Source organism: Amyelois transitella, chromosome 5 (genome assembly GCF_032362555.1).
Source record: "Amyelois transitella isolate CPQ chromosome 5, ilAmyTran1.1, whole genome shotgun sequence".
NCBI lineage: Eukaryota > Metazoa > Arthropoda > Insecta > Lepidoptera > Pyralidae > Amyelois > Amyelois transitella.
The window spans coordinates 8,190,842-8,217,223 of record NC_083508.1 but is presented as its reverse complement, the minus strand read 5'-3'; the positions used below and the strand labels follow the sequence as shown (position 1 = coordinate 8,217,223).

At 33.9% G+C, this 26,382-nt stretch overlaps 3 protein-coding genes across 12 annotated transcripts; 1 reads left to right on the top strand and 2 right to left on the bottom strand.

Annotated features, from left to right (window-relative positions):
- Positions 1-689: 689 nt before the first annotated feature.
- Positions 690-8,703, top strand: LOC106131792 (protein PTHB1). Of its 10 annotated transcripts, none has more exons than XM_013330997.2 (13): positions 690-804; positions 915-1,095; positions 2,740-2,889; positions 4,006-4,094; positions 4,322-4,586; positions 5,425-5,533; positions 5,977-6,118; positions 6,205-6,525; positions 6,599-7,066; positions 7,173-7,489; positions 7,640-7,815; positions 8,017-8,146; positions 8,215-8,703. In XM_013330997.2, exons 2-13 carry the CDS (start codon positions 1,004-1,006, stop codon positions 8,470-8,472), a joined length of 2,517 nt encoding a protein of 838 aa, XP_013186451.2. In that variant the 5' UTR covers positions 690-804; positions 915-1,003; the 3' UTR covers positions 8,473-8,703. The 10 variants fall into 10 exon arrangements, with proteins under 10 accessions (XP_013186451.2, XP_013186450.2, XP_060800392.1 ...); XM_013330996.2 differs by having other exon boundaries at positions 692-830; positions 8,215-8,702; XM_060944409.1 differs by having other exon boundaries at positions 698-1,095; positions 2,749-2,889.
- Positions 8,704-8,739: 36 nt separating this feature from the next.
- On the bottom strand, positions 8,740-23,100 carry LOC106131794 (obg-like ATPase 1). Its single transcript, XM_060944412.1, has 11 exons — positions 22,964-23,100; positions 22,357-22,542; positions 15,461-15,517; positions 14,994-15,121; positions 12,719-12,894; positions 12,321-12,398; positions 11,977-12,074; positions 11,112-11,252; positions 10,465-10,561; positions 9,714-9,861; positions 8,740-9,187 (listed from the first exon to the last, which is right to left on the bottom strand). The coding sequence occupies exons 2-11, from the start codon at positions 22,539-22,541 to the stop codon at positions 9,102-9,104; spliced, it is 1,194 nt and encodes a 397-aa protein (XP_060800395.1). The 5' UTR covers position 22,542; positions 22,964-23,100; the 3' UTR covers positions 8,740-9,101.
- On the bottom strand, positions 15,525-22,327 carry LOC132901797 (adenylate kinase 9-like). Its single transcript, XM_060944404.1, has one exon. The coding sequence runs from the start codon at positions 21,844-21,846 to the stop codon at positions 15,895-15,897; it is 5,952 nt and encodes a 1,983-aa protein (XP_060800387.1). The 5' UTR covers positions 21,847-22,327; the 3' UTR covers positions 15,525-15,894.
- Positions 23,101-26,382: the final 3,282 nt, after the last annotated feature.

Genomic DNA, 26,382 nt, shown 5'->3' with positions numbered 1-26,382 from the left:
ATATATCTTGTTTTTCATAAAATTAATTACATTCAAATATTTAATCACGTCTTAATCTTTCGCTGGGTAAATCTAATTTTTGCATCTTGAAAAGACTGATAGGCCACGTTTAGCTGTTTGACTTAATGATATAAATAAGTTTCAAATAGTGTCAGGTTGCTAGTCCATCGCCTAAATGAAGAATACTAAGATTATAAGCCTATCTCTTAGTCGTAATTTACGATATCTATGAGAACGAGATGGAATGGAACCAATCCTTTTTTGGCAGATTTACATTTGAACTATAAGAAAAATCGTTTTATTAGAAATCGATCTTATTGATTTTTTTGTAAATCGATACATCTGCATGCGATTCAGTACGATTATAAAAACAATCTTTTTCGGAAAGGATCGTCATCCCTACTTGTTTGTGTGTGTGTGTAATGACAGATGACAGCAAATTGTCCTAGTGACAGATAGGTACGTACCAAGTATTGACTATTTATAATTAAGTCGACACTAAACCTTAGAGTATCGATTTAATTATAAACAATTTAATAAATAACTAAATACCTACTTTAACAATAAAGTTATTTACTATAACAAAAAAAAAATATTATAAAAACCTTAATTAATTTTATCGATAAGTGTTCGATAAATTGAATATGTGGACATTATCTATTGACTTGGTATTTACTACAACGATTTACTATGACGATACGGTATCTACTGTTGAATGAGAAAACTGTTTCTGTATGCGGTAGCGACCTACCGCTTTTCGTTTCGTACTATCTATTCATTGAATTGAATTGTCATATATATTAGGTACTTATTCAACTTCGTGAATTCGTGTATGTGACTTTGTATGCTCTCAGTCCAATGCAGTGTGCATTAAACATTTTCTTTTTTATAACTAATACTCGGTACGTCGGTAGGAGTCGTGCAGAGCTGCCACGCTGGAGAAGAGACGCCGCCAATGAGATCCAGGCGTGGGCTGCGGTAGACGCGTCGGCCGCCGAAGTCGATGCGAGTGGCGGGTGGAGAGACAGGACCAGGAAGCTGCCATGGACCTGCTGCGATACCTAGTTGCTGGCTTGGTGTGAGACTGCTCACAGAGTGAGGAGTGACATGTTTTTAATCCTCCGTGCTTTCCTACAAAGCTCATCTTTAATGTTTCTAAGTACTTTTTGTTTTAAATTTTATGTAGCTCATTAAAATGTTTCTAAAAGATAAAAAAATGTATAGGTAGTACCTATATATTGTTTAATAGTTCCTATTTGTACGTAGATAGGTAATTGATGAAATTGTTTTAGTACATTCATAAAGCCGTTTAAACATTTTTTTTTTCCGACACGTGCAATCGACGCTATTTATTTCTTCCCTTATGACCTGATCGAAGCTCATGACGCGTACTTAACAACATTACAAACTTCGAAAATACTATAAAAAAATAAATGTACCGTGTTTCCAGCAGTTTTTAAAAAGGACCACTTGCATAACTTTCCCATAGATGTCGTAAAAGGCGACTAAGGGAAAGGCTAATAAACTTAAGTTTCTTCTTGTAGACAATGGGCTAGAAAGTAGAAACTTGTCACTAATTTAATCTCAACTTGGCCTTTCAGTCTTTTCAAGACTGTAGGCTCTGTCTACCCCGCAAGGGACATATAAAAATAATTGTTGTGATAAGGCTCTGATAGATACAGTCAGAAATATAAAAGTATGATTGCTAACAGTCGTGCCAGCAAGACTGCCAAAGCGTTGTCCTTGTCGTAACTACCATTAGGTCTGTGTTCTTCTCCACTTCCATTGTTTGATTGCCGTTCGGCCTGCGACATGTTGATGTATTGTGCTGCAATACCTAATCTTTGACTTACTCCATCTTTATTTTAAAAAGTTTTATTTATAGGTCAATTAATCATACAAATATCGAATAATAAACGGCAACATACACAAAATGGCGATGTGTTTTTATGGATGGTAATGGTTATTTGAATCAAAATATTGTCAACCGTGCTTGTGAGACACAACCACAAGTCCACATATTCCTTGCTGTAAGTCACTGTGAGCTATACTTACCTACATCCTCCTATTATTCTCCTTACAAGATTTGTATTTTTATTTCTTACAAGAATAACTAGCTGGACCGATTATGAGTAAATTCGGTACAGAAATAGACTAGACTTTGAAGCTATACTTTTATTTTAAAACATTCACATGGGAACTGTTATATTCATAATTAATATGCAGCTATTGATAGCATAAGCAATTAAGCATTTTAAATTTACTTAACTGTTTGAATAGCGTGACGAGTCAGTCAGTCTCCCTTTAGATCGGTCCGTGTATTTTATCAATTTTCTTTATTACATCGTGTGTGTGTGTAGTGAATAAATCATTTTCTTTTTTTAGCAGTATATTTTTGATTTTTTTTAAAAGAACTCACGGAATGCATTTCTTACAGTACGAAGCTCCACGCCGAATTCTTCAGTATCTTGTTATACCTGCACTGCAAATCTGAAATTCTAACTATCCTTTTGTGGAGTACTGTAAAACCGATGTACAGTCAAACCCAGGAGTTGTCATGGTTACTTCGGTACACTACAAAAGAAATTGAGAATTAGAATTGTCGTTTACGTAAACACATTGTGGGTTAAAAATGTCTATATTCAAAGTAAAGCAATGGTGGTCAAATAATAAACTTCAAGATAATGAGATAAAATCTGGTGTTCAGAGTGCCTGGTGTTTGAGGGTAAATAGGTTTAGTGCTTACAGCGATGGGGACTGCATCATAGTCGGCGAAGAATATACACTTAAAATATACAAGCCCAGTCCTAATCAGGAAATATCTGATTCACTGTTGGAATGCAATTTGAACGACGTTATATTACAAATAGAAACTGGCAAGTTTATGGCGTAAGTATTCGGGGGTCTATTCACAAAGCTTACAAGTCACATCTTTTCTCTCTATAGGTACATCTAAACCCAAATTAAACAGATTAGTAGCGGTATCCATTACGATTTTCGATAATTTTTATCCGAATATCATGATAAAGTTCCCTATAATCTGCTCTACAGAGTGATGAGGATGCAACCGAAACCAGGAGGAAGAAGAATAATATCCTTTTAACATGATATCAGGTGCTGGAATAATAGCTTCTTATGTTCTTAGTTATGGTATAAACGTAACATATCATATCTGTTGTATTTTATAATATATCTACTAGCTGTACCCGCGACTTCGTCCGCGTGGAATAGTTATTTTGGGCATCATTTATTTTTGCGAACAGCCTCCTCAGCTATATACCTAAATTTTAATTACCATAAAAACGGTTCTAGTGAGTTAATCTTAAGACATTTTTTTAGATTCTTTCATATATATATTTTTGGTATCTTGAACCGTTTTTGATGAACGTGGCCTAGCAGTCTTTTCAAGACTGTTGGCTCTGTCTACCCCGCAAGGGATATAGACGTGACTGTGTGTGTGTGTGTGAACCGTTTTAGCAACGCACGCAACGGAAGCCCTCAAGGATGAATAATTTTCCCCGTTTTTTTCACATTTTCCATTATTTCTTCGCTCCTAATAATTGCAACGTAATGTTTTACCCTAAATAATGAATGTTTTACCGTAATCGGTTTATTTAGAAAATCAAATGCCCCCAGAGCCTTGTTGTTATCCGATGAGTCGCTTGAAAAGATAATACATTTATAGCTTGTTTTGGAGACGAGAGTTTCAATCGCGTGAGGCGTAATATTCATTGTGTTTTCATGCGATGTCTAAATCGATCTGTTTCTTAAAACCATAAAATATTTTTAATATTGGCATTATAATTACTTATGTAATAACTTAAGACAGAAGGTCCTTTAAGTAGAGACTAAATAGATTAACCGGCTTGGTATTAAATGGATCTCACAACTTTTTACGGTAGAAACACTAAGCTGCGAGACTTGGTTTTTTTATAGGATGTTTTTGATGGCTTTTTATATGCGACTATCATTACGAAGGGCTCATGATAATTGTCTTATTTTTAGAGGAGCTGCCGATCGCCAAGTGCTTGTGCTCCACCCGCTGAGCTATGCCATATATGAATTGCGAAGAAAGGCGGGACATATTGATGCTGGTAAGTTTAACAATGCAATATTTCGTTGGCTTGTGTTTATTTCATGTGTTTATGCAACGTTGATATAACGAAAAAACCAAACCTATTCCTTTTGTAATATTATCCGAAACCTAAGACTCAAAGTCCGAAACATAGGCTATCCTGCGGTCATCTTACCCGACATGGATAAAGCTGCCCTTTAACTTCTAGAAAATATCTAAGAATATTTTTCATGTCTTCACTTCTAGGTGAACAGAATATATTGGAACTAATTGTTAAACATAATTTCCAAGAAAAAGCGCATAGTTTGACATATGGTCCCTTTGGGAATGTAAAGACTAGAGAATTCATATGCATTCAGAGTTTAGATGGCCATTTCAACTTCTTCGATCAGGACACATTTTTGTTTACATGTGTCCTCAGTGACGTTATCATCCCTGGACCTGTATGTTATATTGCCAGCAGCGATTTATTCGTAATTTGCAAATCTACCTGGATTTTAGAGATATACAGGTAAGCTGATATTCAGTTCACTCGATGCAGACAGGGATGAATATCTTCCTAAGTTATATGTTGGAAGGTGGACTCCTTGCCCCAAAGCTTTGTGTGAAGAGAGTCTGACGCGCTAAGAAGAGAGAAGAGGAAGCATATTCTCCCGCAAGATAGCAAGGCTGCTTGAACATCAAACTTAACGTCTGTCAGAAAAACTTGTGTGTGTATATGACAAAATATTTCTTTTGCCAAAACATGTGTATCTACATGCACACACATACACAACATAAATACTTATATATGAGTAGGTAAACATCCTTGTTTATTTAAGATTGTTGGAACAATCTTCCGCCACCTGTGCGTAACTGCACTTCTGTAGATTCCATCTGCCTACCTTTTGTTTACTTCGCTGCAACAATAAGAACATAGTCACACTCACACTCAACATATATAAACTCCCTAGCACTGCTGTCTACTTGCTTTAGATAATCCTAAGTACCTTCCTACTACTTTACCTGTCATCTCCTTTTTTTGCATCTCCCTATATTTTGTATTTATATTTTTAATATGTATCCTTTATATTAAATGGCAAAGCCTGCTCCTTACTAGGTTTCAACGAAAATCAGAGCATTGTGTAACCTCATCATACACATGCATATGCTGAGTGGAAACCCTTTTGGTCGCATCATGTATTTTTTTTTTTAATTTCTATGACTATGAACAATGTAATGTTACCTTTTGCGCCAAATAAAAATTTTTCTTGCTTTCTTTGTTTCTTTATATTTATATAGTATATAACATTGTATATGACTATTAAATCCAAATACTTTATAACTAAATCTTTTTTATTTCAAATTAGTTACCAGCAGCTGAGAGAATTTAGTGAAATGAATGCGCGACAAAAGAAGACTATACCACAATGGATTTACAACGCAGGGGAAGAAGTTTCCACGGTGCAAGTAATCCAGGTAAATATACCACAGATACAGAATAATTACCTTGAAAATCGGTGACTTAGATAAACTCACTTTATTTTGTCACCTTTCGTTTGGACATTTCTGGGGCATTAGAATTGGATAATTTCGTAGAAAGGGCAAAAAATAGATTAAATATTAAAACTCAAAATTAATTCAAGCTTTAAATTAAAAACTTAGAAGTGTTAGTTTTTAAAACATTAGCTTTTCAGCAACGGCATCTGTAGCTGTTGTAGAAAAGTAAAAATGGGCAAGTAGAAATCGTGTCTGCAAATTCAGGAGACGGAAACTGTCGCCTACGGACAGTTCTCGAACTCTTTGTTGAAAAAAGGTCCCTTATTTTTCTGTCACTGAATCGTTCTAAGATAAGAAGTCCTGATAAAATGTAAGAACCTACTTACTAATGTTGTAACTTATCATGAACTTTTTATTTTTAGACTAGCAGCAATTTTTCGAGTATTATAGCTTTGGGCGAAAGGCACCTATATTGCTTTCAAGATAATGGGCTCATGAAGTATATGATCAAGTTTGATTATACACCTATTTGTTTCCACGCATATCTTATTGGGTGGTATTATGGTTCGTCATTTAATATCATGAGAAAACAACCTTATCCATTATAAACGATTTAATGAAGGTACAAATTCTAACATTCATATTTTCAGAGCCAACCGCAAGATTAGTAGTAATGGTATCATCCGATGATTCAAAACTTTTTGTTTATGAAGGTACAACATTATTGTGGTCATGTGACTTATTAAATAGAGCAATTTCAATATCAAGATGTTTTTTGAAATATCTGCCTGGGGGTTTGGTTACATTATCCATTAATGGAGTGGTCGCAATTAACGTTTTGGGAACGGAACCTGATTTGAATGCTAATGCCAGTTCTATGATGAATGAAACCATTGATCCTGAAGTCATTCAAGCTGAATTAGATGATGTGGAAGACAAACTGGAATGCATATTAAGAAATAAGGGTGAAGGTAATAAGTATATAAAAGTGAGAAGAATTGACTGATTATATCAATAAATTAAAACCTTTTATGTATTTTACAGATACAGGCCAGTCAATTGATCAACTCATTAAAATAAAGGCAGACGTAGGTAAACCAGTTCAAAACCTAAAAGGATTTTCAAACGACGGGATTTTACATTTACTGATGTGCCCTTTAGTGATTATTATAACGTGTGATGACCCGAAACTAGTTCAAAGTGTCCAAATTACTTACCACTGCTTTCCACCATTTGCATGTTCAGATTCGACAGTATGTTTAGAAGAAATTAATGGAACTGAAATAATAGAGACACAAGTATTCATGTCATGCGAAATGGATGTCGCAAAAACGATAGTGGAAATACTTTTTACTATTACGGACTCAAATGGAAAAATCAGCGTGTTTTCTAAACATATCATGTTGCCAATGAGTGTTTATTGTTCACCAGTTGATTTAGTGTCGGAATATGAACTGAGCTTGCATATTACTTTAAATCAATCGTGTGTAGGACTTACAAAGATATTTACAGGTAAGCGTAATAGAGAGAATATGTATATACGTACATCGTGATGTAGGACGTGTCCTATGTACAATAAGCACAACATAAGTAACAAATATTCTTTTTTTAAATATAGATTTTTCTGAGGAGGAATTACTCAAGTCTGAAAATTCTCTGAATGCTGTAAAATTTATGTACAGAAATAGTAAGAAGAATGTGGCTTTCAAAGAAAATGGAAATTATTATAACATAGAAGCTAGTGATTTTCCAGAAATTGTAGCTGTAATGGAACACTTCCTATTTAGACTTGAAAACCATCACACCAGGATGGGAATCAAAGATTTTAAATGTTATGTAAAACTTGATAAAGAAACCAATAAACAGTTAATTCATAAATTTCTAAAAAGTATTGAAAACCACGCTAAAGAAAGACTTAGGCTGAAGAAGCATGAGGTAAATTTTTAAAATATTTTTTTACGCAAGGTTTAATTGGATATGGTGGAAAAGATAATGATAAATGACTAAATGACTTACCTTTAAAATTATGACCAAATTGAACAGTGATTTGTAATTAACGTAAAAAATCGTAATTTAAATTTTCAGGACGAGTTAGACGTGCTCCAAAAACAATTTACCCTTATCCAGAAAAAGCTCCTAGTGCAATATGGTTCGTTACCGCCAGGGGATTGCGATCCACTGGAGTTCTTAATGAGGGACACACATAAACGTCTGATGGATACTGTTAAGGATATTTTAGAATGCAGAGAAAGAGTGAACAAGTACGTATATATTTTGTTGATATTTTTGTACTGGAAAAGTAACAAACAAAATAGTTGGTCCTCAGGTCCTCAAGGACCACATATTTTGTCAACCAACCAATCAATCAACCAACCAAAAATAAAAAAAATTACGTCTTTATGTTTTAGCTCATCGAGAGCTTGCTTACTGACCTTGATTTTCAATTATGGCTATTTTTTTAGAGCTGGAGGAACTTTGGCATCTGTGGGACATCTTATTGTTTTAATTTTGAAGCGAGCTTCAAAAGACGAGTTCATGATCAAATTGATTGAAGAAATGCTATCTTTGGACACTCTTTACTACATAAATCAAGTAAGCAATTATGTTTATACCTAATATTTATTATGACTGAGAAGATATTAAATAATTTTCGTTTTCAGGAGTGGGAAGAAGCTGTTACTCAGGCGTTAACATACATTCTTAATAATGTTCTGCAAAAATCCGAGAAAGACAAGGAAAAGTTGGCTCCGGTGACTGAACAAGGGATTTTATCTCATGTTAATCTCAAAAGATTCCTCAAACAAATTCGAATGGTTGTGGAAAATATGTTTTCTGAAGCAATACTAGATGCGGATAGTTCAAATACTGAGGTGAAGGCACCCGTGACACGTATTGAAGAATTTGTAGAAGTATTATAAAACTTCGTGTATAAAGTAAATTGTTAAGTTATTCTACAATAACATTGGTTAATAGGAACTGAATTTGTATACTCTTAATCACTGTTTTTGTAACGTGAAATTGAAAATGCACAAATCTTTGCTTATATAAAAGGAAAGATAACTTTTATGTATGTATTAAATAACATCATGTGTTTTTCTGAAATTTGTCATAAAGATTATGATGAAGTTAAAACGATTGACGAAGTCAATCCCAGAATAATTAAAAATAAATAATTCAAATTTACATCAGTGTACAAACATCAACGACCTTTATTCATTCGTTAGTTAAAATATAAATAGAGCCACTATACCGTATCCTACCACGTTCGCAAAAAACCATTTGTCTACCTTTATAATTAATGTTTATAAAATTAACATATGTATGTAGTGCTTTATAATTCACAAAAAAATCATATTCACTTTTGTGTGAAATATAGGATTTCAATCATTCAGTATTAGCGTAAAATAAATTTATTTAACAAGCATAGTACGGTACGAGGTAGTGGTATAAATTCACATGTCCTTAAAAGTTATGAAGCATGTAGTAATGTGTACAAAAGGAGATTGAGGTACAGCATATGTACCAGCATTAGAAGCACTTTGTTCCGTCATTTCTTCTTAGCGTCTTTCAAACCTGCGCCCGCGTTGAACTTGAAGAATATTATGTCCCCGTCCTCCACTACGTAATTTCTTCCTGTAAAACAATTATTGATAGCATTGGTGGACAAATGGTTAAGATAAGCCGGTATCTTGATACCGTTTCATAATTTTCATTGCAGATGTATTAATTCTTTTGTTAGTTATGTATATTCTTTTGTATGCTCTTACGGCGAGGGTAGAGTACCTGAGATGGGTTGTAACTCCTATTGCATGTTTTTTGGACCTCACCGGGACCTGAACCCATATAACCTTAGGTTCTCCGAATAGGCCATAAAAAGCATACGATACATTCTATTTTTCGTGGAGGTAGAAAAGTTCCTAACAGCAGTCCTTCTAACTTTGACAAGTATTATCTTGCAAGTCTTCCTGTTAATCATTCATATTCATGAGAGAGTGAGATAGACAGGGACTCTATTTTTCACATAACTTGAGATAGGGTGAGACGAGACATGAAAAATAATGACTTATCAACGTTGATCCAAAGATCTCTCTTAAATTTTCGAAACTCATATTTCTCTTTAACCGTAACTGAAAAGACATAGCGTTGTGTTTGCAGTTACCTTGTTGGCGGTATTTCCCTGCGCCTTTACACGCCGCCTCGGACCCCTCCTCCTTGAAGTCCTTGAAATGCATCACTTCAGCCATTATGAAGCCCTTCTCGAAATCTGTGTGGATCCTGCCAGCCGCTTGAGGCGCCTTTGTGCCTTTCTGGAGATTTATATGTTTTTAAACAAACAAGTAACATATGCGGCGATATCTTCATCTTTGTCCTCCTGGCGTTATTATTTATTATGAAGATACACTAGCAGCTTCAAGCCGATGCGTGTTTATCACCGCATTTGTGTTTTTAAAGTAGCCCCGGTTACATACTCACATATTTGAAGCGCCCGGGGTGCGCCTATGTAGCGATATCCATACTCCTTAAGACACGTAAGAAAATAGGTTTTCACACTCGACTGCTGTTAGTTAGATGGCGCTTGAGAAATGCAATTATAAATTAAATGGACCAAAGCACGATGCCTAAATAAATAGAATATGCCAAGAACAATATATCCACACGTAGAGCACACGTGGTCCAATCGGTAAGGTGGGCGGTAAAAATATGTATGACGCAAAAAAAGCACAGGTTCGAATTCCACCTCGACCATGTACCAATGACTATTTTGAATAGTTAGATACATTAGTTTGAATACTAACCGATGCTTACATACATACATACATGATTTTACAGTGAGCGAAATCATCGTGAGGAAAACTGCACTATATTGCGATACTATTATTTAAATATATTGAAAAGGGTATGTTACACACCTGAATTGTCCAAGCTTTGACTTCATCAGGGCCGGCCGTGAAGAAATACTCCAGTTGCAGCGCCTTGTAACCCGCTACAATGATCTTGTCCAATGCACTGTAACGAACAGCTAACGTTATTCAATGTATACAAATATTATCCTACTACTATTATAAAGGCGAAAGTTTGTATGGATGTATGGATGTTTGTTACCCTTTCACGCAAAAACTACTGAACCGATTACCATGAAATTTGGTATGTAGGTAGCTGAAGACCCAGAATAACACATAGGCTACTTTTTATCCCAGAGTCCCCGCGGGATTGATAGGGTTTCCATGCGGACGAAGTCGCGGGCGGCCTCTAGTAAATGCATAAATCAGTCTGTCTGTTTCTCTGTAACGATTTGACAGTTAAACTGCTGCACAGATACCCAAAAATATAACGCTACGTTTTTCTAAAAATTTCCATGGCAGCGTAGCACGCCAAAGCTACTTTCAATACTCTGTTCTTTATTGAGTGAATAGTATAGATAGAATAGTAGTTATCTACTCAGTTATAAAATCTAGCCATATTTAAAACAAAATCTTACCTCTTAAAAGCTGGAATAATTTTCTCTAATAGAGCGCCGTCTACATCAGAATTTAGTCAAACTTATAATATTAATTACCTGGTAATGTTATGCTCTTTCAGATAAGCTTTCCTTTCCTCGGGCTCCATTTCCATTAGTTTTGTTTCTAACACCCCAGAGAAAGGTATGAGGGGCGCCCCGGGGTCATTCTTGTCAATCCACTCTTTGAGTTTTGGTAACCTATAGATATAGTACTGAATTTCATTAAACAGTAAGAGATGACATGAGAATAAGTAGTTATTGGAAGAAAAATATTATACAAAGAGTAGGAAAAGCGACAAGTTTTCGAATATCAAATATCACCATTATTTCTGTTATTGTTAGTTCTTTACATAATATGCATAAGAGGAAAATTCAATTTATTTGCATAAAATATACGCTATATGAGATGTCACAAGAAACATAGGAGCACCCTATTTCGTCATTTTGCAATAGCATATGCTAGTAGGTACCTACATAGAAACATACTGTCAACGAACAACCCAAACTGCCGAAGTCTAGATATTTGCCAGGGGTGAAATTCCCATGGGAAAGTAAACAAAGGGAAGTTTGGGTTTAACAGGGTCGCGAGCGAGCGTATAGCATAATTATGTAGCGAGAGCGATGATTCGGCTCGATCGCCACAAAGGAAGGATCTTCCGCCAGACTAGGTGTTATGCCTGGAGAACCGCGGCTCCTACGATGTTGTATTGGAGGATGTATTTATGCTCTAATAAGTGAAATCTTTGCTATCGCAATTTAGACACTTCGCTGCTATTGGCTGAGCGCGTCACATTCTTCGCCGTGATTGACAGTCAATGTGTAGCATTAGTGATGTAGCCACAAGTATAACAAGTAGTTTTTATCATTAATTGTTTGTAAAGTAATAGATATCTTTAATTACGATAATCAGGTACTGTAATACCATTTGTTTTTCTTCCTAATGTAATCCTTTTCAGACAAGTTGACCAGATATAACGCAGGTTTTGATGTCAAGAACAGGTATTTGTTCAGTACTTCTATCTGAAAATAGAAAAACATATGAACGTAAATATATATATAAAATAAAACTGGTTAAATAAATAGGAAACGAAAGGATGTTTTCCAAAAATGTATTATTGGCATTAACACTGTGTTAACGTGTCATAAATGTCTATGTACCTAAGTACTAATAATCTGAGCAATAAAACACAATCAAAAACAAACACATCCTTTGTAGTAGTGTAGTACAAAGGATAGGTAAGAAACTGAATTACTCCAATTACTTACATCGGCGGCACTCCAATCTCCGAATCGAATGTGTTTCTTCTCGTCAACTAAGACAGCCTTAATCCTAGTCAATGCATCCTGTGAAATAAAAATAAAACCACCTTATTACATAACATATACCTACGTTTTATTAATTTATTAATAACCAACTAACCACATTCTTGCATTCATCCAATCAAATTCATTTGAAATACTCGTAGTTCACTTATCTCATGTTAGTGTAGTTGCGAAAGTGCGTTCTCTTTCCAAGCACGTCGTTAAAGACAATCAATGGAAATGCGTATAAACTTGACAACCTGTCACCCAGTCACCCAGTAAATAGTCACCCAGCCACTCTTTACTCTTAAAGGGATAAATAGGTGTTAAATGAAAAACAGATATAAATGAACACAACTTACATATTCGGGCTTTAGTTTCTTATCCCCGCCTCTACTGACGACGCGGTCAAGCTTCTCATAATTCTGCATCAGCTGTTCCTCGTCCTTCAGCCTCAACTCTTCACCGATCGTCTCCAAGTCCCTGATAGGGTTCACATCGCCGTCTACGTGGATCACTTCCTCCTCATCAAATGCACCTGTTTTAAGATAAAGTGTTAACAAAAATGTGTAAGGTATAGTTATGAAGTTTAATGAATAATATATTTGGAAGTGTCTAGTCTGCCACCAGTGGTCATTTAATAAAAATAAATATACTGCCACTTGTGGTTAGATAAAAAATTATATTATTCTGCCGCTATAGGCACAATAACAAATAAGGCTATTCTGCCACAAGTGGCAAGTCAAACCAACAAAATATTCTATCGCTAGTTAGAGGCAGCATACCTACCAAAAATAAACAGCCACCAAAGCTGAGGCAAGTCTTTTGCGGCAATTGATATACTTATCAAAAAGTAGTAAATGATACACGATTTCTAAGAAATATATTTATATTCCATGTACGAGTACATAACAACGTTTATTTAGATATTGTTTTTTTTTTCTTAACTCCTACTAGGTACTGTTAGATCATGTCCTTTGGGTCGACCTCTGCGTTTCGGACAGCTGGTAATCTTATTGTTTGATTAACAAGAGCATTACAGGTCTGTGCCTGATTTAATGCCTTTAGCATTAGCTAAAGGCATTAAATCAGGCATATTTTTGTCATTTCTATCTTCAGTTTTTACATGTTTCTCAGCCTTTTCTAGATTTTGTTTCTGTTCAACAGGTTTCTCTATATGTAGATTTATTTCTTTCTCATCCTGTTTATTATGTATTATAAGTTGTCTCTCTGCGTATTCTATCTTTTCTATCTCTAAATCTTCTGCAGTATGGTCGATTATATGTATGTGCCTTATTTGTTTTTATCGTTACATTTTCATAGTTTTTTGTGTCTTCCTTTTCTGTTTCTGGTTCAATATGTATTATTACATGTGTCTCTAAGTTTATTTTATTGCTTTCTTTTTGTTCATTATGTATTATTACTATATTTTTAGCAAATCCAATTTGCTCTGTTTCTAAAACCTCTGTAGTGTTATTGTTAATTTCTATGTTACTTGTTCTTTTAAACGTATTTTCATCTTTATTTATGTCATCATTTTCTATTTCTTCGTCGTTTATTTCTAAATGTTGTATTTTTTTGGTCTCTTCCTTTTGATTAAGTACTGTTATTGTTTTATAGCCTTTATTATTTTAACATAGCTGTTTTGTATTTTTGCGGTACACAGAAAAAGCACTGTAAAGCACTCTAAGTGCTTTTTCTGGGTTTTATCGTTAATTATAATTTACAGTAACACAAACAATGAAAAAAGTTTAAAACTTCCTCATCAACTACAAAAACAAAAACCGAAAGGGTTATGTTTTTGTTTTTGTCACATTGCTAACTTCGGTACGATACTTTAACACAATGAAATATATGCTTTATATACAAGTTATAAGGAACATATTCCAATAACTAATAACTTGTGGCGGAATAGCATTTTATATTAGTCTGCCGCAATAGGAACAACTTCACTACGCTGCCCTAGTGTATTTTAAAATTAGACTTTATTAGTTTGACTAAAGGAACAAATTTGAATACCACAATACTTGTGGCAGAATTATTTAATTTCTTATTTTACCACTAGCGGCTTAGTAATTCGATTTGTTAAATGGCCGCTGGTGGCGGACTAGACACTTCCTATATTTTATTATTCTTATTCATAGGTATATATAAAACTCTTCCGTTACTGACTGACAGACAATGCACGGTCCAAACCGATGGGTCTATTGATTTTTGTGACAGCAGGATGGAACGATAATGTTATGAAGTTCACCCATTTTCAATAGGGTATGGTATGAAAGCCTGTTCACAATATGGATGTCGATAATCTTCCTAATAAATAAATTATATCGCAGGAGAGCGTGTGTACCTATGCGGTTATAACAAGTCGATGATAGCATACTTATACGTGCCCTTGTGTGCAATACTTCTGAATATTTACTTCTCAGCTGCCTAAGCACTCATCAGTGCACTGGTCTCAACAGCTTAAGCTCTGATCAGCCGTACCGTCCACGTATTTTGAGTATTAGATGCATTACTATAAGTTTGGAAAATAGTCCTTTCTCGCTCGAAAAATTGATTTCCCGCGGCAGTTGCGGGTGTAAATCGGATCGCGGGTTCGGCAGCTCGGAGGTAAAGCTTTAACATTTAACTTACGACAAAGGTTGAATATGGCATCGCACGCTTTGATGTGCGACAAGAAAGCATTGCCAAGACCCTGCCCCTCAGCCGCGCCCCGCACCAACCCTGCGATGTCCACAACATTCAGAAAGGCTGGCACTTTACTGAAAACACATCCAAATTTACATTAAAAATCTACTTACTTATTAAGTTCATATATATTTCAAGTTTGAGATTTCGTGTAAAGCTGGTAACTTTGTTTCAGGGAGCTTTAGACACTCATGTTTGTTTTATTCCTTACATCATAAAAACCGGATGAGTTTTGATGACTTTGTTAACAAGAACTAAGGGGGACATAATAAGTGGTACAAACATTACGACTGTATTTAGGAATAATTAAAGTCCTTAGGATAATATTAATTTTATAAACCGAAAATTTGTTTGAAGATCTATAATCGGAACTCGGCAAAGAGCATGTAGGTACTAGTATTTAAAAATCTCACCTTGCTGGTTTGTGATACTCGCACAAGTAATCGAACCTCTCGTCTGGTACAGGTACCCTACGTGCTGAAACCAAATCAACCTTATAAAATTTTTGAACATATTTATTAAAAAACGTATAGTAAGAAAAAATATGTACCTGCTAAACAAATACGGCAATATTACGAGCTGCTTAAAAATATTTGGATTTATTACTATTCTAGTTAAACTAAACACAATTTATATTAATGAACATTTGTTTATTCTAAATTAAAATCTGCATGTAATCTCATAAACCGGTCCTCCCGTTTACTATAACAAAATAACATAGACTAATATAAAACCACTAAAGATATAATGTTAACCAAATATCGTGCTTGTTTCCTTTCGCACACGTACAAACAAAGTATATAATATAATTTAATCATCTATATGACGAGAAGTGCGAGGGAAATCACTAGGTATCATGAAGGCTAGAAGACATTGCCGCAGTCCCTGATTCTACTTTTAATACCACGTCTTTGTGAATGTGATCACAACATTTCGGATACTCAGCAAAAGGATTATCTCGCGAGCGCAATTTTAAGCCTATATCTATCATTAATCTACACCTGGCTTCGTATGTTCGCAATATTTTCATATATAAATTTGTAACAGATTTTTCAAACTTGGTATTATGAACTTTTAAATATAAACCTAGGTATATCAAGCCTGACACCTGAATGCTAAGCCCTGGATATTTAGGCCTTAAAGCATTCAACATGCAACAGGCACTTGTAACAATGTTGCCTAAACATTGTTCTAAATATCCTAAATTCGGAAGCTTGTCCAGAGTCAGCTCAGGAAGAGGTTTACCTTGTTTGAAAACTGATATATCCCAATAATTGTGTGGTTTAGCTAAAAACCTTTCAAGACATGTAGCTTCGCAAAACAAATATGATTTTCCACGATAACTTGCAGCAAATGCATTACTTCCTCTAACAATTTTTTGTGCTGGAAGGTTTTCTGCATATGTAACAATGCATATCCCATTCTCGTGCACTAATAAGGGATCTACGGTTTTGATAACGGCTGGAATTTCAGGAATTTTAACATTATGGTTGGTTGTTAAATAAATATGTGGAGTTTTCATTGCTTCACTCATATGATCGTTACATACCCAGAAAAAATCACCTCTGAATTGTACTACACCTTTTTTATTAACAGGAAAACCACTATGACGTATAACATTATTACGTAAACAAAGAGGACACAAATTTTTAAAGTTAGACATTTTTCGTTCGAATATTTCGTTTGAAATGCACATACCATCGGTACACACTATACCAGAGTTGACATTCTTTAAATAGCGATGAACTTTAAAAGATGTGTCTTTTATCACTATCTCAGCTTCTTGTATACATTGCCATTTAGATATATTCCCATTGATGGTGTAGAGGTTTTGGTAATCATCATTTATCCAAGTTCGAATACCATTTCTACGATTGTGCCATTGTTCAAAACGATAATTAATTAATGGTCTTGAATATGGCGGTTTTCTTTTAAGAATATCAAAATAACACTCATTTTGAGAATTCGCGATGATTTTGTCTATTTTAGCATTTATTTCAAAAACAATTAGGGGATAGAGACCAACTCTATTTAGTTCTATAGCTTCCGAGGGAGTTTCAGGAAATCCATCGAATACAAAACCATGTGTAACTATACGATGGTCTTGCGTAGTGGCTTGGATTGCTTTCATCACAATATCGCTACTAATACATTCACCTTCCCGAAGCGCCACGATTATTTTAGATGCTAATTCAGTCCAATGCAAGTTTTCTAAAACGTGCCGCAATGCCACTCCTTTTGATAAACATAATAATCCATATTTTTTAGAAATCTTAGCAGCTAATGTGCTTTTTCCGGATTTGGGTGGCCCAATGATTCCTATTCGAAGAGAATATTCCATGAATGACATAATATTTTCTCCTTTAATGTACATCAGAGGATTACCTCTGAACTTAGTTACACTATCTTGGCCATGAATAAAATAAACATGCGATCGATGCACTATTGTATAAATTTTATTTTTCATCTTATATATTTTATAAGGATTTGAAATAGCGTATGGATTTTCGAATATGTATACGGGGCACATACGGTTAAATTTACTTAAAAAATAAAAGCCTCGCGAAATTAACAGTTCCGCTATGTCACAACTAATTATAAATGTTTGTTCAAAAAAAGATGGACAGCGGTTTCTGAAATTAGTTAATTTTGAAAGAGCCACTCTTAAAACTTTGTTTAATGGTTTTGAACTGTTGACATTTACAACTTTAATCTTTTGTTCGATTAAAGCCTCATTCAACCCTTGAATATTCTCGTCTTCTATTTCGTATAGACCCTCTATCCTAGCATCAATTCTCTCATGGGCCTCATCTGGCCTTTCCCATTCACTTTGATCTGTAGGTTCTGGATTTTCTTCAACAACTGCATTATAAATGTTAAATAATTTAGTATCAAGTTGTGCATCACCAAATGGATTTGCATCCATTACAAAGCTTTGAACTGAAAGATTTGTAGCAGGTTCGCTTTCTGTCATAATCATATTTTCAAGAATTTCTTCTAAAATTAATCGAACTACGACCGTTTTTGTTATAAAATTTAACCACTTCTGTTTTTCGACAGCCAATTCATTTTTTGCTTTAAGTTTGGCATTATTCAATTGATTTTTCCAATTTTTAAACATAATAGGCGATATTCGTTTGAGTGCTATTTCTACATCACTGTCTAATTGAATCACTAAGTCGGGTATACAAAAACAGGTCATCATATCTTCCACTTCACTAGGCAATCTCGGAAAACCGTCTAATACAAACCCCGTGCTCATAAAAGGTTCCTCGAACCACAGCTTTTTAATTAACTTCTGCATAAGAACAGGGAGCAAACTCGTGCCTCTTTCAACATAATTATATACCATGCGTCGCAATTCTGTCTCGTTCCCTAAAATTTCAGAAATGAGATTTTCATTTTCTTCGCCCATTTGGAAATCTACAACACCTTCTTCGTCAATTGGCGTATCAGTAAACGCGTTTTCATGTTGTCGTCCGACTTTTTTTATATGTCTTGGCATTAAGTAATTATTTATTACTTCAGAAAAATTTAAATGTAACAAACCTAGCTCTTTAGCAATGTATTTTGAAATAGTTGTTTTCCCACTTCCAATACAACCAATAACACAAATCTTTAAGGCAGGTAAATGTTTAAAAGGAAAATTATAAAATTGGTAACGCGTTACATCATTCTGGAACTCGTTAAGGCATTCTTCTTTAGAAAAATAATTCGTCTTATTATCACATTTAATAGAAAATTCCATTTTACCTTCCCATAAAATATGATATTTATGATAAGTTATAGGGCAATATATGTTTGTTTCGCCCAAGAATTTCGGCTGGTTATACGTAAGCATATCTTTTAGCGTATCTTCTTCATCTAGGCTTTCCAATTCCTCACCCTCACTTATTTCAGGTGGAACACAATATCCAGTACGTATTTTCAACAAAACTTCTTCCAATATAGCTATGTCAGTCTTATTGTCTATTTCGACTTCGATAAATACTTTATATTTGTCTTCTAATTTTAATTTTATAGTATCCCAATCCTCTCTGAATTTATCAATTTTTTCGGAAAAGGAAGGTGAATCATCTTTAGGGGTGTTTTCGATATCTTCTGTTAATCTAGCACTTTCAGATATTTTGTCACAAACATTATTTATTAAATCATTTACTAAAATTTGGGAATCTAATTTGACAGTTAACGGTACCATTTTTATCTTGCGTTTGATACGTACCAATGGATCATCAGCTAATATAAATCTTTCCTCGTGATTTTTTAAAGATTTTTCTATATTTGCATAATGTTTTAAAATATCTGCGTCTATTTCCCTGTTCTCTATTATTGCAATTGTATAATCAGGTAACAGTTTATGATCACCCAAGTAACCCCAATACTCAGGATCAGAAGGAAAACCATCAATGATATATTTTCCGTAAGTTTGTTCAAAATTTGTCATCGTTTGAATGGAAGCATCAATATCAGAAAGTATTTTTATTAATTCTACCATTATCTCTTCAACTGTTGGTTCGATCTCTTTTTGTAAGTCATTAGCTATTATATAAGCACTAATGGCTGCCGTTACATCTTCGTCACCTAAAACAGGTATAGAAGGTAGTTTTGTTACTGTGGTCAATGTTTCAGGTGCATATTGTATACATAGTTTTTTATCACTTGCAGCAGTTTTACATACTTCAATATCATTTAAAAATGGTAAAAATGATAATATATGGTGAAGCTTGTTGAAATTATCCAATGTACCTTGACTTATTTGTGAAAGACTTTCTTCTGAAATGCTCTCAATTTGTATTTCCTCTTCTAAAGATTCTGACACCCTAGCTGATGTCGATAACTGTTGTTGTTTTAATTGTTCTTTAATTTGTTTAGTTTTTTGTTTTTCAGCAAAATATAATATTTCATTAAACAATGGTATATATCTATTTAATTGTTCGGAAACATTGGAACACCATAAATCGAGTTGAAAAATTCGATCGTTTTCCGTTTTATGCCATCTTTCTAATCTAGCATCTTCTATTGTAGCACTTATTTCTGACAAAACGGTTTCAGAATATTTTTCGTACTTCTTCTTTCTTTCGGTTTTCTCTAATGAATTAAAGCATATAATTGATGTGTCAAAAAGCCAAGATAAACATTTAGAAACCATAGTCTTACCAGAACTCTTTGTGCCTACAGTTATAATTCTGCAAGTTGGTTCTAAATATTTTAACTTTAAATACGGTTTTGGATTTCTACAAAATGAAATTACAGCATTAGGCGAAGATAACAGATAGACATGTTTGAAAAGAGATACAGCAAACTTTGGATTTCCTCGTGTTGCTTGACGATTTTTAAGTTCAATTGGACATCTATTATACCAGGGCGATGGATACCGATTAAAGTTGACTATTCCATCTCGGATAACGTTGGTTTCTTCCATTAACTTCCAAAACTCTTCTATTTCCTCTGGTGGTTCTTCTAGATATAAAGGTTCTGGTATAAAAACAGGTTGTATTGGTAAATAAATTAATATCTCAGATAAAAAGTGCATCATTTCATGGTTTGTACTTCTTGCATCTAATTTTACTACATGTTTTGGATCAAATTCCTTTACTTTGTTTTCTATAAAGGGCAAAACATGATGTTTGTAATTACATAATTGGTCAACAGTATTTTGCATAAAACAGTGTGGTTGTCTGCAATTATATTTAGGATTAAAGATATGTTTATCATGAGGATATTCATAATCACTATAAACATATTTTTGAGGCCATCTAAGATCAGATTCAATTTCTTTGTCAAAGGGTTCAATAGTGTTAGAACTATTCATATAATTTATATATTTATGACTTCTTTTTGTCACTAAATCTTTATCTGGGCATGTCATATAAAGCACAATATCTGGTTTCATAGATAAATTGAACAAAGAATCTAACTGTTGGAGTAATACGGACTGATTTGTATCATAATAAGCTTTTCTATGATATATTACATTAGAACACATATTCAAAATAAATTTCGGCAATTCTGTGAGTCGAGGCTCTTCTTCTTCTTCACCAGCCTCTATCTCATTTTCCTCTTCGGGCTCATGTTCGTCTTCATCTTGAATTTCATCATGAACACTTGATGATGCATGTGACTCTGTATCCGTTTTTGGCTGTTTTGTTTTTTTCTTTTTCATACTATTACACAGTAAATCAAACATAATACTTTCCATAAGATCAAAAGAATCTTCCGAAAATAAACTTGAAATTAAGTACTTAAGATTTCGATCTATAGTAACCAGAGGAATACCGGATATAACATAACCACGGTTTTTGATAACAGGTGATTCCAACTTCATTTTCAAAAGTGTTAATATAGTGTTAAATTTCAGTACCTTATTATGCCTCAGATTAAAGTTTATACATTTTCCAGTTAGGCTCTCTTGCTCCATTTCGTCTGTTATTACATTTCTTGGACAAAGATGAACACAATTGTACTTTTTAGAAATCGCTTCACCAAGGGAATATGCACCTGCACCAGGTTTATTAAGAATTAGATAACAAGTTGGTTTAGCATATGCATATAAATTTTGTGCATCAACATCTGTCCACACATCACAAAACTGTGAATTTGGTAATGGAGCTCCAGTATTATTGATGCCTACAACAGCTGCTGCAAGAGGAGCATCTTTATTTTCTTTATGGTCTGGTTTTCTTTTATTAAGTAAATCTATATTTCCATTGTAAATCACACATTTATCTACTGGCAAATGAAGGTAATGAAATTTATCTTCGATGTCTAGATTTTTCTTGTAATTCTCAAAAGCTATCATTTTGATTAAACAATAATAACATTGTTATGAATAAATTGACAAATGTCATGTCATATTTGACAAAATTTTATTTTACAATGTGGTGAAATTATAATTTTGAGGTCCCATTCATGGAAAAGAAAATTATTAAAAAAAATTATTAACTTACTTTTTAAAAGGTAAATTTAACCCATTACAGCACATTAATTGGAGTTAGACTTTAAAATATAGTAAAATTAAAATGCACACTCAATATTATTTTAAGTAGCTACCTACTTAAAATACTGTTGTCTCTTTCGTTTAACTTCTATTTTTTTTTCCTTGAAGTACATATACAGTATATTAATAAATAATAAATAAATATATTACACATAAATAAAAATTCTTGTGATAAAATTTCTCCATGCGCATTTAGCAACTTGTTCTTTAGATAGTGTAGTGAAAATTTATAAGATTTCGAGATCTTCCCATGGGATGTGAGCGAAGTTGCAGGCAACTGGTAGTTAGTGATATAGATAATTCAAAATATACTTATTTTCATTAGGATCAATGGTGCAGAATGGGAAGTTTTCCGCAGCGGCCTGGCTCTTGGTCAGCACATTGAAGAATGTTGATTTCCCAACATTGGGAACTCCGACTATGCCAACCTTTAAATTTGTTCCAACCCTGCCAATGAGAGGCTTCTTTTCAGGTTCTTCTACCTTTTTGGGTGGCATCCTGAAGATTACAAAACAATAATTAAGGAAATAAAGCAAACACGGTCTTGCCTTTTAACTCCTGCATTTTTTTACATAGTAGTAGTTTCACATAAATTAGGAGCTTGTATTTTTTTAGTGTGAGTTATTCTGAAATAAATATTTAAGTAAAGCAGTCTTTTTTTATATTACAAATTATATACATTATGTTGGCTGTTTTTATGTCTTCTGACCTGAGGTAAAAATTTTAGATCCAGTTCCTGCATTTGTCCCAAGTCCCACCCAGGTCAGGTCATGTTAAAATAAAATTTTACTTAAAATTTAGCTTAAAAATAAATGCAATATGTAAATGTAAATAATATTTTCATTAGTTCACTGCAGTTTCCTTTGAATAACCTTACTTACTTTATAGATAAAAAAATTGAGTACAAGTTTCAACATACCTAGACACACAGTTATACAGCAATTGATTTACAGATTTTATAAAAAAAACCGCTAATCAGTTAAATTGTTACAAATTTTATTAAAACTGCAAAATTGTACGCGTGTGCCGCACGGCACTTCATTACCACAGATAATATTAAATTGTCTAATTAATTTGTCAGTATAATGTCACTGTCAAAGTAAGTTAAAAAAATGCGTTTTGTTTTTGTAAACAAATATTTAATTCGAGCGTTTTGTTTAAGCATTACGCTCTACACAGGTGAGGAAACCACGAGAAGCGTGAGTGTGGATCCGGTTCATATATTCTTGTCGCTTTCTCTTGTGGTCTCCGATTGTTGTTGGCTCAACATTCTTTATTTGTTTCTGCTCAGCGTGTAGCACGCTGTGCGAAGCGGTTGTGTGGTGTGGATAGTATACATATCTACCTATTTAGTTTGTAGTGACAACCGCTTCGCTAGAAAATTCAAAAAAAAAATTAAAAATTCAAAATTTTTTATTCATTATTATAGGATACTATTATATCGCTTAATAATTGTCGTATGGTTTAACAACTTGGTTGACGTCAAATAAATTACTTAAAAACTAAGTTTACTGCCGCTTCCAAGGCGTCAGTGCAGAAGAAGCGGTAACAAACTGCACTGCAGCATTTTCTTCAACAACGTCAACTTCACAATATTAAATTATACTTAGAATAGAATGTGGACGGAATACATTGTTCACGGGAGATTTATATATTTATGAGATTTAATATTGAAAAAAGAAATATATATATATATATATTTTATGGATTGCCAATTTTAAAAAGATTTATGTACAGAGTGTACTGAAATTTTGATTTAAGTTCAAATTAAACTACAATTAATTACGAGGTTCCTGTACCAAGCTCGAGCCAGATGTTTTTGTCATTAAGGTAATCATCAGTCCTATAATAAGCCTTCTCACTTTGGGCATATCAAGAACAGACTCCGGCAACCTATTATAAAATCGTATACAGTTGCCCATAAATGATTTACTGACTTTGCTAAGCCTATGAAACGGCATGACTAATTTATGTTTATTACGTAAATTTCTATCAGTTGTGGCACTAACTTTTTGAAAAAAAGAGGTATTTTTCCTAACATACATTATAAGATCAAAAATGTACTGGGACGCTACTGTAGGTATGTTTATTTTCTTAAAGAGTTGTCTTAACGAGTCTCTTGGTCCAAAGCCGTAAATTGCGCGAACGGCCCTTTTCTGAATTATAAAAATAGTAGGTTTATCATATTTTACCGAGTATGATTTATGAAATGATTTATCAATGACAGTTATCTTTCTTGAAATAAACTTAGAAACTTTCGTGTTGCATGATTATTAATAAGGTGGGTGGACCATGGAAGGCCACGCTCCTTTGAAGGTCAACTGTTGAAAAGTCGTAGTTATTGACATGTTAAGACACATTTCCTATACTTAACACAAACATCCATCAAACTCAAGGCCACAAACGTGGCAGCGAGTTGATTGCGCCGCCATTGTGGCTGTGCGATCTCATGTTTTGTAGACTTCGGTCGTCGACGCTACAACTGTTATTCGCGCGCACAGCAAAACGTCAGTTTTTGGTTAATTTACTTATAGTATTGCATTTTTTTTCTGTGAGTCGAAGTAGAAGGATATGTCTATGGTATTAAAGAATAATGACATAGTTTTCCCTCAATTTAAGTTAAAATATTAAAATATTGTTCCTAGGAAGGCCGGTCGTTCCTTAAAAGGCCAATAAAAAATTTGACGGTTGGCCTTGCTATGGTACATGGGCCTTAGAAGGAACACTTACAAAACATGTATGTATTAACAATTACTTTTAATTTATATTTAGATGTGGGAAGGCCTAGACGAAGTGGAAAGATGTGGTCTCTGGGAAAGAGGCGTTATATATCTATGTATATGAAAAATTCATAGTCATAATTGTTAGTTTGGCATGGAAAGGAACATGTTGGCCTAACAAAGAACGGACCGATTGGAAGGCCAATTTGGATTAAAAAAAAAGTTCGTAATTTCGTTATAAAACACGTTGATAAGATATTTATTGCCAATATAATATTCATTATATCTTGTTTTAAATTATTTCCATTAATATTTTCTTAGTTACACTACGGTGTTCAAATATTGTTCGTTGAGTTTTTTATAAATGATAAAAATATATTGAGCAAATAATGTTACGCTTCAATGATAAAGCTTATTGTGTAGTTTTAGTAAGTATATGCAGATATATTTATTGTTACAACTCTATTTTTGAGTTTAACGACTGATTTCTAATATTGGCCTTATTTGGAGCCGTGTTCCTTGCAACGCCATTTGGAAGAGCTTTATAAAACTTAAGTTTGTTAAAAAGTGATTAAAGTTAGGTAAAAAAAGAATGATTTAAATGGTGCACAATAAAACAAAGCATTACTTAATAATTTGTTTCTTTCATTTTTCCAGTAAACAAACGAATAAAAAGTATTTCTCCGTTAGAGTGGCCTTCCATGGTCCACCCACCTTATATGTCAACGGGAATTAGCGCAAACATACAGTTTTTTTCCTGAAATGTTTCCAAGACAGATAACTACATATAATAAATTACCACTGCCACATGACTTCCGGTTGTCTGTGTCTCTGCCTAACCCGCAAGGGATATAGACGTGATTTTATGTGTGTATGAAATTCCACCATGCAAGGAAACGGATAAGAACGTAAATGAAATACTTATTGGCGACCTAAAAAACAAAAAATTCAAGTCAAAGATAAAAAAACAAACATACTACGCATAGAAGTAAGCTTGGCACAGCAGTTATATCTGAGAACTATAATGAGAACTTTGAGAATGTGGATCCAAAGAATTTCTCGCCGAAAAGAGTGTGGACCGCCTACTTAAACTGATAAGTTAAAATTTCAGACTTATTAATTAACGTTTCCTTAAACTTCTTAAGGAACATATTTACCTAAAACTGAAATAAATTATCTTTTCGTAAGTAAAAAAAAAGCATTCGGCACCAGCATTATTCGAATGAAAGTGGGAAAACTAATGTGGCAAAAATCTATAGGCTGTGCTGATTGCACGCAACTTCGCAAGAGTAGAAGAGTTTGTCATGCTATTTCGAAGCTGATATAGGTAGTTGTCTTTGTCCTGTTATACATGGAGTGAGAATGCTTATTAAAAGAAACTAGCTGTGTCCGCGTGGAATAGTTACTTTGGGTATCATTGATGCCCAAAGTATGGATATATCCCACTCGAGGATGAATAATTTTCCCCGTTTTTTTTCACATTGTTCATTATTTCTTTGCTGAGATTAGCGCGTTCAAAACTCTGCGGCTTTATAATATTAGTATAGATAACTGTTGAAAAGGCACCCCTAAGTATTTAAGGACTTCTTCATCTCCACCGAGGATTTCGTAAAGGCGA

Bases quoted from the DNA above. Each gene is read 5' to 3' on its own strand.
- LOC106131792 (XM_060944407.1), top strand. From the start codon at position 2,633: ATGTCTATATTCAAAGTAAAGCAATGGTGGTCAAATAATAAACTTCAA. The intron at 7,490-7,639 runs GTAAATTTTTAA...TTAAATTTTCAG, and splicing joins TTAGGCTGAAGAAGCATGAG to GACGAGTTAGACGTGCTCCA. The intron at 8,147-8,214 runs GTAAGCAATTAT...TTTCGTTTTCAG, and splicing joins CTCTTTACTACATAAATCAA to GAGTGGGAAGAAGCTGTTAC.
- LOC106131794 (XM_060944412.1), bottom strand. From the start codon at position 22,541: ATGCCACCCAAAAAGGTAGAAGAACCTGAAAAGAAGCCTCTCATTGGC. The intron at 12,895-14,993 runs GTAAGTTAAATG...ATCTTAAAACAG, and splicing joins TGCCATATTCAACCTTTGTC to GTGCATTTGATGAGGAGGAA. The intron at 11,253-11,976 runs GTATTACAGTAC...CTATATCTATAG, and splicing joins ATTAGGAAGAAAAACAAATG to GTTACCAAAACTCAAAGAGT.
- LOC132901797 (XM_060944404.1), bottom strand. From the start codon at position 21,846: ATGATAGCTTTTGAGAATTACAAGAAAAATCTAGACATCGAAGATAAA.